The sequence below is a fragment of the Polyergus mexicanus genome, unplaced genomic scaffold, assembly GCF_030449975.1.
Source record: "Polyergus mexicanus isolate NDT 795.1 unplaced genomic scaffold, iyPolMexi1.0 SCAF_3, whole genome shotgun sequence".
NCBI classification, from domain to species: Eukaryota; Metazoa; Arthropoda; class Insecta; order Hymenoptera; family Formicidae; genus Polyergus; species Polyergus mexicanus.
The window spans coordinates 5,806,483-5,821,209 of NW_027223323.1; the positions used below are offsets into that span (position 1 = coordinate 5,806,483).

At 32.5% G+C, this 14,727-nt stretch overlaps 2 protein-coding genes across 3 annotated transcripts in view; both read left to right on the forward strand.

The window, feature by feature from the left end:
• The window catches only part of Engase (cytosolic endo-beta-N-acetylglucosaminidase), a 12,546-nt gene extending 8,635 nt beyond the window's left edge, over positions 1-3,911 (forward strand). Inside the window, exon 9 of one of the 2 annotated variants that reach the window (XM_070316329.1) lies at positions 3,822-3,911. In XM_070316329.1, the coding sequence (XP_070172430.1) occupies positions 3,822-3,898 (77 nt within the window). In that variant the 3' untranslated portion in view covers positions 3,899-3,911. Of the gene's footprint in view, positions 1-170; positions 663-3,821 lie in introns of those variants that run through there. The other variant, XM_070316331.1, reaches the window with a different exon arrangement.
• A 627-nt stretch (positions 3,912-4,538) lies between these two features.
• On the forward strand, positions 4,539-13,229 carry LOC138945100 (uncharacterized). Its single transcript, XM_070316335.1, has 5 exons — positions 4,539-4,824; positions 6,507-6,793; positions 8,293-8,598; positions 9,462-9,617; positions 10,100-13,229. The coding sequence occupies exons 1-5, from the start codon at positions 4,542-4,544 to the stop codon at positions 10,352-10,354; spliced, it is 1,287 nt and encodes a 428-aa protein (XP_070172436.1). The 5' UTR covers positions 4,539-4,541; the 3' UTR covers positions 10,355-13,229.
• The last annotated feature ends 1,498 nt before the right edge of the window (positions 13,230-14,727 follow it).

Here is a 14,727-nt window from a genome sequence, read left to right on the forward strand (position 1 = left end):
TCGCATTTTACATATTTTTCTCTTTTATTCTATTAAAAATTAGCATTAAAAATTAAATTAGCATCTTACCATAAATATCATTATTTAAATTATTAATAAATAATTTTTTAATTTAATATAATTTTAAGTTTTGCAATTTTAATCATTTCCTATTATGTATTTTTGTACAGTGATAGAAATTCTTGCGTATAATTTATCATAATAAGAGATAATTTGAGAAAAGTCTGAAGCATTCTTGTGGAAGTTTCTCTTAACTCTAAAGTCGCTCTTAACTTTACATAGTCAAACGCATTATATACGAATGATGCACACGAGGACTCGCGTATGTACGCAGGCACTTCTCGAAGCGAGGAGATACGCTCTATCTAGAAGACTGCAGGAGATGTTGATGTATACGTTTGATGCATGAGAAGAAAACTTATTAACTATATACTTAGTGGAACGCATGTATTGTAGATTGAAGAAAGAAATTAGTGACGAAATAAAAATAAGAGAAAGAGAAAAATATAGAAAATTTGCTATAAACAGAAAAGTATGAAAAAGATTACGAATTAAAGATTATAAATTTATACTTATTTATCTAGAGAGAGAGGTCGGGGTGGAAGTTGGTTGAGTATATAATACTACAATAGTAAAAATACTTGGTTCGAATTATTCGTATTCGTTTGAAAATAATAATTTTTATTTATGCGAAATGCAAAATATGTTTTTGCTTTGTGCTTTTGCTCTAAAATAAACATTTTTGCCTTTGTCTTTGTCTTTGTTTTCTCCTGAGAGCATCTCTCTCTTTGCTTTTATTCATATCACTCTTTGTCCGTTATATTAATCTTTTAATTGCACCGCGTTAATCTCGCATCGATAAAGTTTATAATAAAAGAGCGGTTTTTTCAACTCGAACGTGTGGAATATGTTACAGTGTATTCGGGAAATTACGTTGCGCGCGAGGGCAAGAATAACTGCATATTAATACGCGCTTCGGGGTTAAAGAACTATAAGAAAAGGAAAAAGAGGAAGAAGAGAGCGAAGATACAATATATTATAATTGATTATTGAAAATAAATATTTACGATGCGCGCATCGTAAATTTCGCGACGAAATGCATGTGATTTTACACATTCACATTTCATCGTAAAGATTCATCCAGCTATGAATTTATGTATTGTAATTGCCTGGTATTCGAATCGAATAATTCTTTGTCTCTGTAATGACTCGCGTTTAAATGAAACTAATATTTTGTACAAAAGATTAAGTTTTTTTACGCGCGATAGCACTTTCCTAAAAATATAATTTCTCACAATTGTGTGGTACAATTGTGTGGGAGAAAGAAAGTGGAAACCGCATATATGAAAACGGATTAAGAGTACGTGAAATAATTTTTTCTTACGCACAAGGATCTCTCGTTTTCGAGGAAGTTCTCATAAATTGGAAAATTAACAATGTTTTTGCATCTTTTTAAGCTTTACACGACTATAAATTGCTAAATGATGTCAATTTTTTAGAAAGCATCGTACGAAAATTCCATTAATTCCTATGCACGGAGCCTCGTATATACAAATACATTACGCGATCGCCTTTGTACCAATGTATACATCTTGTACATTTTCTACTAACGAAGGCATGCAAGGTGACTGATCTCTCGCGTCAATTTCGTAAATTTCCGATGCAATACGGCGCAGAGAGAGAGAGAGAGAGAGAGAGAGAGAGAGAGAGAGAGAGAGGCGAAGAAGGAAAAGCGGGTGAACGAGAGCTAGAGAAAGAAGCGATGTGCGAATGATGAGAATAGTAGAGAGAGATGCAGGAGCAGCAGGTAGGGATAGCGTACCTGCCTGTCTACCTGCCTGTGTACTTGCCTGTGTACATTTCTCGTGACGTGCAACTCCAGTCTCCAGTCTCCAGTCATCGATCGAATGCTCGACAGATCGGTCGGTCACGCGATAGATTTTCTTGAAACCGTGATCGCAATCGACTCGCAATCGCCGCTCATGCCGTGTAAAGGGAAAAAGAGCGATTGCTCGAACGGCAATTTCGATTAACGTAACGAGGCGTGTAAATCGAAAGAATCGACAGTGATAATTTGTTGATACGTCATCTCGCAATTATTCGCGTTAATCGTGCTAATCTTTCAAAGTACTAAACTTTTTACGCATATGCGTACGAGCGATACTCTCATATGTGTGATTTTTCGATATTACGATTATATAATTGTGCGATTTACAGTTTGCAGTTTACGACAAAAGGAGAAAAAATAGATTTTAGAATAGGAATCGAGTAAAATTTCGGTGAGTTTCGATTCTGATGTTATGCGACAATTTTGCCTCTCTATCTTTATTACGGTTTATATCTATCTTTATTGAGACAATTGCGCTGTTTAAAAAGTTTTTTCCATGTTCATATTCTGAGTATGGTAAATTTAAAAGTCTGTGATATATTATATTATATGAATCTTTGTTCACACACAAACTGCGAAAAGAAATAGACGCGCTAATTCGTGGCTTTCATGAAAAAGTGAAAAACAAAATTGAGAGAGAGAGAGAGAGAGAAAGAGAGAAGCATTTCAAAATGCAAAAATTTTGTGCATGCCGACCAAAACGCTCCGGTGAATGTAATAATAATCTTCATCAAGCTCTCTCGAAACGCTCCGAAAGATGCCTCGCAGCTGTAAGAACGATCCGTTATGTATGTTTATTCACGAGTATGAGAAATAGAGGACTCGATTGGGATGTATCAATTTATATTTTAATCACTATTTTTTGCGATTAATTCTCAACATTACATTAAACACGTATGTGTGTTGATGTTTTTAAAAATTGCCGGGTTTTGAATATATTATTATTATTATTATTTTTTTTTTTTTTTTGGTTCTTTTATATCGAAGAGAATGTTTTTTTTATATTTATTTCTATTTATATAAAAAGAATTTTGGTTACCACATTTCGAAAAAGTATTCGTGCAAAAAGATTATACAATAAATACACGACATAAAATTATCTTCTAAATAAGATAATTTTTATATAAACAATTTTTCTCTAATATTTTTAATTGCTTATGGAATAATCTCTTTTAATATTCATTTAAATCAGACATATTGTATGTGTATAAAATTTTGATAAAGTATAATTGTCTTTCATAAATATATCATGCATTTTATTGTATAAATTTAAGGATTATGTATTATGTATTAAATTAGTGAATTGTATCAATCCAAACACGATGTGTTGTACCATTGATCATAGCAGGAAATTGTGCATTTAATTTGAAATTAGAAATTCTTCTTGTTAGATTCTACCTGTGCCTTTGATGAATCTACCGATGAAAGTAATATACAAATTATAATATAGTTACACACATACACACAATACAATCTCGCATACATATACGCGCGTAAATGAAACTGCTTATCTCAAAACCGGAATCTCTCGATTTAGTGCAACGACTTGGATTATACTTGAAGCACTTTGTGACATCACAAATTATCCTTCTTATTTCATTTCGATATCTTCTTCCGCGTACGAGCAATTCGAATCTCATAAATTTTATATAACGTTTCCTGATGTGCTGCTTGTGCTGGATAGATGATTGTTCGAAATAGTTTCACGGTATTTCACGATCATAGTACGTTTAAGAAGGATCTTTCTTTGCGCACCTTCCTAAAAATAAAATAACATGAAACTGGAATGTATATTATAAGCGCTATTTAAACATATAATATACAAATTTAATTAATTTACATCTCTAAAAAATCAAAAATTGCATGCAGTTTTTTTTTTAATTTTGTTTTATTTTTACGCATATTTATGATATAATTTTTACTTTATTTCTAGATAATTGCGATTCTGCTTACGTTGCCAGTCGGATCAGCGATTACCATATTGTACAATCTGCTTTGGATTCAACGTAGCATTCTATCGCCACGATATTAATTCGCGACTATATTATAAAAAATATATATGGTGGAATAATATAAAAATATTTTAATATAATCTTGTCAATTTTTAAGAAACGGTTCGAGAAACAGACAAATCTGTATCAAACACGATACATATAATCGTGTGTGTGTGTGCGTGCGTGCATGCGTGCGTGTGCGTGTGTGTGTAAGAGAGAGAGAGAGAGAGAGAGAGAGAGAGAGAGAGAGAGAGAGAGAGAGAGAGAGAGAGAGAGAGAGAGATAGAGAATCTTTGTTCTTCGTATAATATAAATAAAATAAGTATATCATTTGAACGCAAAAAAAAACACACAAATCGGTGAGTTTCTATAAAATTGCAATTCACACAACATAAAAATGCATTAGCGCAAGATTACGTTCGATATACAATAGCAAGTGAGAAATCGTACAAGTTTTGTAAATCGGCTAGAAAATGCGATTAAGACATTACTGTTATCTTCTACTTTGAGTCTCGAATACAATTCCACAAAAGTACCAAGGAAAGATTATCGGCGAAAAATTATCTCGAACAAGTAAAGACAGCGTAATAATTATTACGGCGGAACGTAATATTATCATCGTGAAAGTCAACAATGTACGATTGACTCGGAGAAGAATCATGGAGGACGCATCGACGATCGCGCTTGATTCCACAGTGAGAAGTCAAAATTCAAGTTATTCGAAGGAATCGAAAGATTCGGTGAATTCGGAATCGAAGCCGGAGAGTTGTCTAGAATCGAAACACTCGAAAGATGTTCTTATCCCGGAGAAACAACAGCGGCAACATCCGTATCAACATCCGAAGCGCGCATCCGAAGATCGACAGGATCCGCAGGCAATTTCTGAAGCGAAGGATAACTCTAATCTACTCATGTTCACATCTTGCGGACAACTGTTGCTCGGTAAGTTATATAGTAATACGAGAGAGCTTTCCGACTCCTTTTATCGATACCATCCATAATACCAGAATTAATATCATTAGTATTATAATTTCCAACTGGGGATCAAGTAGCAAGTAGTAATTGAGATTTTTAACAGATGAGATAATGTAATCGCAAGTGGATTATGAACTATAGACGATTTCAAGTGAATATTTTACTCATGTTTCTCGATCCTGTAAAATGAAGACATTAAATACTGTTACGTTTCATATATATATATATTTATAATTAAAAACGAATGCTATATATTATTTTTTTACCTCTTTTCTTTCAACTTTGGATATATTATACACAACACGCGCTATATCAATATTATTTATGTTAAAATTATGTGAAATACATTCGCGCATATATATATATATATATATACACGCGGTATATATGCATGTGTGTACATTAGCTATTAATAATTCTGCTTATTATTATAATTAAAGTTTATGATCATTGTTAAAATTTATAATTATAATAACGCTCTCTATTAGAATTATGGAATCATTACGTTATTATTAATCAAAAATCGTCACGTTGTTGTTCCATTTTATACCGCGTTTCTGTCATTCCACTCGTGATATTTGTTGAATTTACACATTTTCTGAATCTATATAAGATCCAAGTATAATTTCTCTTGTGCGACGCTAAAATGCAAATGTAATAATATAAAATCAAAGAATCTCGAAATACAAATACAATTTACTTTGCAAATGCTGTGTTTAATTATGAGAATTAGTTGCGCAAAAAGAAAAACGTATTGCCATTTAATTACAGGCAATTAAACAGTGATATATTTTAGATGGAAAAATTCATGCGTGCGTTTCGAGAAATCATAAAGCGAAATGTCAAATGCACATAAATCAGAAAGCAACGTAAGAGTGAAAAAATTTCACTTGGAAAGTCGTACACATGCAACTCATTTTTCACAACTACAAAGCACGATGCTCTTTGCATCTTTGTCATTTATTTCGCCTGAATAATTTGGAATGATTGATTCAGACAAACGAGTTAATTGTTGTCTTCTGGGCGCATGTTGCTCTATTCTTCACATCTGAAATCATTTAATAACTATCGAGTAGAAACAAATAATCTCGCAAACGAAGATTTATGCACTAATTAAGATGATCAAACGGCCGAGAATAATAAGAAAGAATATATTCGTCTCTTCTCTTTTTTTTTGTTCAAAATTTAATAATTTGTTTAAAACTTTCTTTTGTTTGTTCCGTGCGCGCGCGCGCGCGCGTGTGCGCGTGTTTTTGTGTGTCGCGCGATATAAGATTTAATATAATTATAACTTGTTCAGATTAAAATGTCAATTAACTGCCAATTCAGATTAACTGTCAATTTTTTTCAGTATTATTGTAGAGATAGGTCTGATTAGACAAAACGTCCCATATAACTGGTGGTTAAACAAAAAGATTAAGTAAATTAAAAGATGATGATTCTATATGAGAAAATTGGTCGAAAAAAATATAAGGTAAATAGATAAAAAATATAAGGTATAAGGTAAAAATATAAGGTAAGATCTTTTTATACAAGATCTTGCTTTATCGAGAAACTTGATTTCGGAAATAGGAAGATTAATGATGTTTTATTTTTCTTTGTTAATTTTGAATAAACTCGAATAATTTGTCATCTTGCACCGTTTCTAGGCATCGTCCTGGTCGTTTTTGGTATCCTGGCGCTTGTTCACGGCGCTTCCTTGGGTGGTTCCGGTGCAGGGCTCTGGGCAGGTGCAGGTGCCTTAGTTGCCGGTGCGCTAGGAGTGGTTGCAACATTAGCAACGTCTTCCACCAAAACAAATTCCGCTTTCGCATCCGCTCACCTCGCTTCTAGCCTGATTGCTCTTGCTCTTTCGAACATGGCTGCTATAACGGCCTTGACGGCGGTCGTCAGGGACTCGCAGAGGTCATCAGAAGTATCGTTTCTCAACCTTTCGGTACGTCCTGTATGCTTATTTTGTGATTCAATTTTTGTGTAATGTCAAGAACGTGACATTTCGAAAGAGAGACTCCTAATTAAAATTTGTTTATTTGCGATTAATTTATTATGTTAGTGTTAAAAAATATTGATGATATTGTTATTATAATATGTATTATAATAAAAAGAATTGTGACAAATTAAAATTATATTTACAGAAAAAAAAAATTTTACGAAAAATTAGTAGCATTTTACCATCACTTTGTTGACGCAACGACTAGCTTAATGATGGTTATTTGTTATATTCGAGTTGGCAAAATGTACGCTCTACAAGCATAGAAGCGCGGATCCGATAAAGATCAAGAATAATGCATCCCCGGCGGCAGCGTTAATTAGCAGGCCGTGGAGCTTTATCTCTAATTAACACACGGATATACGAATACGAGCCGATCTAGATTTGTCGTGTCAATATTGGCATCGTACAATTAGGCAGTTCAAAAAAAAAGAAAAAAATTTTATAACAGAAAGAAGTAACGAAAACAAAAGCTGAAATATTTATAATTTGTGTGTATATATTGTAAATGTGTTAACACATAATATTATCATTATTTTTTTAAGAGCGAACAAATAAATATGCGCGAAATATTTTTACACATTTTTAATTATATATATGTAGGAGGCGGGGAGGGAGGGGGGGGGGGGAGGGAGAGAGAGAGAGAGAGAATAAAAAATTTATTGTAACTAAACACACATAAGCAGATTGATGCCTGAAATGTCCAAAAATATCTGAAAAAAGTTTATTTTTATTTTAAAATTGATAATCTGACAAGTAATTGCTAATTTTTAACGTTGAATATAAAAAAATTACATATAAAATTACAAAAAAAATTATAACTCGTTTTCGTCTTAAGAAATTTGTAAAATGTAATGTGTAATAGAGTTTAACTTTTGATATAAATCGAATATACATATTAAATTGATGGGAGATATACATATTTTGCTTGAATCTGGCAAGTGCGATTGATGAAATCCTTTGACCACTGTCGGAGAAAGTTCCCATTGCCAAGGCTAAAACGCGGTCAGGCCGTACCATGAAATTCCACGGATCGCGATTACGGAACGTTATAGAAAATTATGCTCGCGCGCGAACTCACGCAACGCTCACATTAACGCACGCGTGATAACAAGCAATGTTTCCTTTTAGCTTTACAAAACTTTGAAAGAATATCGTTAAATGGTTTATTTATTTTGTCCTATATAGGAGATATTATAATGGACTGATATTCTGAGCATTGCATTTCGATCGAAATACAACTTGTCAGATATGACAGTTCTTTGTGCAAGATCTTTATTTTTATTTTTAACATGAAATAGTTTGTCGCATTGATATATGAAATTATTAATAGTATACTCATAACGGTAGCGAAACACTATAATCTTCTTCATCTTTGTTGGATTTCCGCATTTACTGTAGAGGATGCAAAAAGAATCGACAGTCTTAAAATATACATCTTTCAGGGTGATGATAGCGACGTGATGCAAATAGACGGTGGTTTGGCAGGTCTGCTGGCGAGCATCGGCTTGCTAGTGGCCAGTATAGCGGAGCTATTGGTATCCGGTTATAATTGTTTGACCTTGACACCAAAGTTGTGCGGCTGTCTGCAAACCAGCGTTACGGACGAGACGTTGAGCGATGGTCACTTGAAGACTCGCAATATGGTTCATCAGTGGGTCATCGCGCAGAATCACGTGCCCACCAAGAACCAGCAGCCATCGATCTATGTGGTGCAGCCGATGCCGATGCCGATGCATCCGATAATTCAGGTAAATGTTCGGCCTTTTCTCCCATGACCTCCAACAACTGCGATCGCTTGTTTTATGTTGGATGGGTGGGGAGGGGGGGAGGGGATAGGTCAGTGACATACGCGACTTGGAAAGTTCAAAGCAAAGAGAAACTCTTCTGAACAAGTTGATGCGCGTTTTTTTTGTGATCGAAATGTAGATACCTCATGCTTCGAATGCGATGAAAGATGGTTCAAGTACATGTGCAGATACACTCAAAACAATTTACTAAAAAATGCCAACATATGACACTGGAATATTAATGATGGAATATATGTTAATTTTGAGAGAGAGAGAGAGAGAGAGAGAGAGAGAGAGAGAGAAATCAAAATTATTTAATATATGACATATTATAACATGTATATTATATGACAGATTATAGTTTTTATAATATAGAATATTATGTGTATAAGGATTTTACACTCATACACGCATACACACACTCACATCCAAAATACGAATTGCGCAATATTATAAAATAATTACATGTTATGAAAATAGTATTTTAAGTAATTTGAGACTTTGTATTCTCAACATCTTGTTTCTACGTTGACTCACATCATCCCATTACTTCACATTGCTACTTGACCACGCATATCTAGAATGGAAATATCATTATACATGCAATTAAAACGATATTTTGATTTTTTGCCATTGGAATAGAAGTGGAAACTAAGGAGAAATGTTAAAAATATGGAGATTGTTCAGTTTCGACATTGCATTAAATATAAAAGCTGGACTTTATATGAGGAATTTTTTATAACTGTAAATTATACCGTATATTATAGTTCGCAATAAAAGAAAGATCGTTCAAAAATAATATAAGAAATCCTGCACATTTATAGCCACCCTACGGTATGCCACCACCAGCACCAGGAAAATTTCCGCTTAGAGCGTTCGTACCTGCTGGATCTCTTTTGATCTCTACACCGACAACGTACGGCGCCTTGCCTGTGTTGTCCCATATGTCTCCGCATGTTGGACGACCGCCATCTCAAATGGTGAGCTATTAAATATAAACTTAAAGCGCGAATATAACATCTCTCTTAATAAATTGTTAATTAAATTTATAGTAACACACAAATACAACACACACACACACACACACACAAATAATACTGTCTAACTATATTTGATAGTCTAACATAATGACTTCTCACTCTAACATAATTATGCAATTACATGATAAATATAAGTAATGAGAGAATACTACAAGAAAAGTATTAGATAATTACGTGTTCGGATCCGAAAGTAATCTGCGGACTGTATAAGAATGTCTTGAACACAAAAATTGCTAAAGTATAATATGATGTAATATGGTTTTATAAAAAAACGTTATAAATTTTCCAGTTTTTAAACATATCTTTTTTTTATTTTGGTTTGTTTGCTATAATTAATAATCCGTTTAATGATTTATTTAATCATGATAGATATATAATTATAATTACTTATTTAAAATTGTATGTGATAAACATTTGAATAGTTGCGGTCAAAACAAAAACGGCAGTCGCTCGCGGATCAGGAAGAACTGGAAATAAAGAGACAAATTGAGATTAAGAATGAATCTTTGAAGAGGATGTCGTCGATCGGCGAGAGTCAAATGGATCTGGCGCAAACTTATACTGGATTGGACAAGAGAATTTCCGAGGAATTTATTTCGATCGCGATGGATCCAGATAGAAAATCGAAAGCTTCCAGTCATTACGGCAGCGAAATCGGAACTGCAAAAACTTTTTAATGACTTTTTACAATAATAATAAAGGGCGCTTAGTGCAAAAATGAAAAAGTATTTATTTATAAAATCTACTATACATACGATTTTTTTTGTACTTAAAATATATTATAATATATTATAGATTTACATCGTTCTCTCTCATGCACCGAATTATTTAATTTCGAGTAACATTAAACGTTCGCATTTATTGAGAACATGATGTCTTGTTACATTTATCATTGGTTTCTTGAGGCCTTCGCAAAATGCAATTTCGAAATGCGAGGCGATTATCAAACCGCTATTATATTGTTAATTAATATAATCTTTATTCGCACATTTTTTCTAATGTTTGAAGAATGCCAATATTTTATTTGTAATATATGAACATACATGCATCAAGTTTCATCTCAGCATTAAATGTAATTAAATACGTGGAGGAAGATTATGAACGACTCTTATATTAATAGAATGCTAAGACGCCCATTATATTGCTAGCATAATTCAATAATTTTGTTATTTCATAATTGATTATTGTTTGCATTATGAAAGCTTCAAATTTTATCGCGTAATTTTACGCACACACAGACACAAAATCGACATATTAAGAATAATTAACTTAACCAATTCACTGGTAATAACTCATATATGAGCACCATGAATAGCTCTGCCAATCTTTAACGGATTTACATTAAATTTGATATACCCCTAACAACACACCTTCTCCAAGAAGGATATCCGGAGAATATCCAGAGGGTATCTAGAGGATATTAAACATCCTCTGAATAACCTTTGGATGGTCTCTGGATGTCCTCTGGACATATGTGTTGTTAGGGACCCATGTTTTTTGGGGCGATGACTATGAATCCGGAGTCAAATTTGAGAAATTCATAATGGCCGCTCCAAGTGACTAATTTTGTTATTTCATTATGGAGAAGATCAAATTCTATATATTTATGTTTTTCGGATTGCTTATGATGAATCCAGAATCGAAATTGCAAAATCTAAAATGGCGGCTTCTAGTGACTAACGATATTCCATTATGGATACTCTTATCTCCGTTATTAGCTGATGAAATATGTTATCACTGCGGTAGGATTTATCACTCTATTTTTTCTATTTTTAAAATTTTTTATGTTTCTAATTTTTTATGATCACTAGAAACCGCCATATATTGGATGCGTCCATGTAAAATACGAAATTATTCACTCTCGCCAGTTTTGGCACAAAACGTTGATTTCGGGCCCATCATCAGTTAACTGGTTAAGGCTGCGTTCGGAAACATCACCTATGTGCACACGAGCGTCATTCTATCTTTGTTATTTACTTAAAAGTTGAACAAAGTTAGAACGACGCTCGTGTGTACACAGATGATGTTTCCGAACGTAGCCTAATATAAATAACGAGAATGGCGAATGCATGTGCACACATATAGACACATACACACATAAAAAGAATTATAATATATAGTTTTATAAATAGTTGTATACGGTTTTCAGGATATTGTTCTATCTTCCTTAGAAAGGACAAGTTTTAAAGTTACCCAATGATTACTTAATGTGCTCAATCTTGTTCTGTTACTGTGTATCTATATATATATTTTTTTTTATGCAAATTGAAACGTGCTGTCATATTATCTATGCTATTATATATTATCTTTTATTAACCAAAATTCTATTTACTTCTGTGCTAAAATTTGTTTCTATACTATATAATTATATAAAAGTCCTTGTCTTGTATGGAAAGGAAAGGTTAAGCTATATATTAATTTACTAAGCATAAATATATAAATAGGATACATCATCATCATCATCATCATCATCATCATCATCATCATCATCATCATCATCATCATGTATATACAGGGTGATTCAGAAATACACCGATAAACTTTCAGAGACTGTCGGGGGGCACCAAAAGTATTATTTTTTGCAAATGGATCTAGGATCGGAAACATGTCGTTATATCGCTACGGCAGACAGAGTGTTCGAAAAAGATCGGAAATATCTCGAAATATCTACAAAAATATAAGTTTTATAAAAAACTGTTTTAGACAAAAGTTGTAGAGTGTAAAAATATCTATTTACTGATCTTACGAGTTTGATCTTGGATGGCGTCGCCAAGGTCAGGTCGAGATTGCCTTAGGCAAGATCGATGGCTGATCCAGCTCATGAAGGCAACCTCTCGGCCTGACCTTAGCGACGCCACCCAACTCAAACTCATGAGATCAGTAGATTAGATCTTTTAACACCCTACAACTTTTATCTAAAACAGTTTTTTATAAAACTTATATTTTTTGAGATATTTCGAGATATTTCCGACCTTTTTCGAACATTCTATCTGCCGTAGCGATGTATGTAACGACACGTTTCCGAGTCCTAGGTCCATTTGCAAAAAATGATCCTTTTGGTGCCCCCGACAATCTTTGAAAATTTGTCGGTGTATTTCTGATGAATCACTCTGTGTGTATATATATATATATATATATATATATATATATATATATATATATATATATATATATAATTATTACATATATTTATTACAATACTTTATTACAATTTATTTATTTATATACATTTCCAATTGTCTGCTAAAGCATTTGATATTTCAGTTTTGATAAGATATATATACTTTTATATTATAGTATATTTTGATTTTTAAACTATAGCTATTACGTTATATAGGCTGCGTTCCGATATTCATTGCCAGTACTGAAAATCTATAATTTACATCATGTACACACTACATACATAAAGATATATATACTATACATAGATTTTTAATATTAGCAGTGAATATTGGAATGGAATCATAATCATGATTTTTTTATTTATCCAGATTTTTAAGTTAATTTAACCATAGTTTGTATATGTAATTTTTGTTATATATTAATACAAAATAAACTTTTTATCTGAAACTAACTTTTGTCATTCAAATTTAATTTTTCATCACTTTAGGTGTGTACAGCATGCTCTAAAGATTTAATTTAGTAAAGAGATAAATCTGACAAATGTTGTTGAGAACAATTATGTTTATCACAAGCAATAATAGCAATAAATGATAAGTAATATCAAAAAATTTATTTACGCATCAAAAAAACATTTTTCTTTCATTAAATATAGGAGAATAATAATTTTATTTCAGATTGATATACAAAATGCTATAATATATTTATTTGCGATAGTAATATAAATATATACAAGCAAAAATAAGTATTAAGACAGAAATTATTACAATTTAGCTTGAACCATCATAATTTTCTTTATAAGAATATGTTAAATAATTAAAACTAATTTCGTTTACGATACACATTTGTTTTATCCAGTTTATCCATGGGGGTTACATTATACACTAACGATGAATATCTATAAAAATAATCAACCATTAACACCGTAAGAAATATTTTTATCTAAAAATCATTATTATATATATATCATATTAATATTATATAGTGTGTTAGATAGTGTAAAACAACACATTTTTTCCAAAAATATAGATATTGTATTTTATATTTTTTCGTCTCGCTTTTTTTCAAGAACTTGTATAAAGGAAAATATTGCGCTTTTTGTCCCCTGGTGCAGCTTAAAATCGTAAGATCTGTGCAGTCTTTTTTATCTCTTCAGGTTGTATATTTGTAAATCGATTCAATCCTTTATTAAGCAGCAAACGATATTCGTAAAAGCAATGTCTGTTGGACAATAACAAAAAAATGTAAATATATTAAAAAATATCGCATGTATGACAACAAAATTTTTAATTCCATAAAACAAATTTCATAAAATACAAACAGTGAATGGATCATGAAAAAATTCGAGATGATTTATAAATCGATGAGTTCGAATCGCAACGGCAACGTTTGCGTGCTTGTAATCTGACTTTTGTACTCGAATGATCCGTGATGCCATTCAATCCGGAAATTTCGTATGATCTAGATAAAAGACCAGCGCAATGACGCGCGCGCGATATCCAATGAGAGCTCTACTTTTTAGAAAAAATAAAGCTCTCGTTGGATACCGCGCGTCGCGTCATTGCGCTGGTTGCGAGAGCCATATGTTATGTAAACTTTAGATTTCCAGTACTGGTAGTGAATTTTAGAACACGGTCAGAGGTCAGAGACTGCCGGTATTGCCCGCCAGTACTAAAAATCTAACCTATAAAGCCCGTATCAGACTACGCATTGAAAATTGAAAATTAAAGATTAAAGATTGGAATTTGACTAATCAGAACAAAAGGAACTAAAATTTTTTTATCCTAATTGTTCAAATTTCAATCTTCAATCTTCAATCTCAATCTCCAATGCGTAGTCTGATACGGGCATTATAGTTTTTGAAACGAAGTAAAAATTGCAAAAGTGAAGAAATTCCCTAGAATACCTATATTTTCATTTGTCAAAATCT

What these genes read in the sequence shown, in the direction of transcription:
- LOC138945100 (XM_070316335.1), top strand. Translation starts at nt 4,542, where the DNA reads ATGGAGGACGCATCGACGATCGCGCTTGATTCCACAGTGAGAAGTCAA. An exon ending in CGATGCATCCGATAATTCAG is followed by an intron (nt 8,599 to 9,461) that starts GTAAATGTTCGG and finishes GCACATTTATAG; the next exon opens with CCACCCTACGGTATGCCACC. An exon ending in GACGACCGCCATCTCAAATG is followed by an intron (nt 9,618 to 10,099) that starts GTGAGCTATTAA and finishes ACATTTGAATAG; the next exon opens with TTGCGGTCAAAACAAAAACG.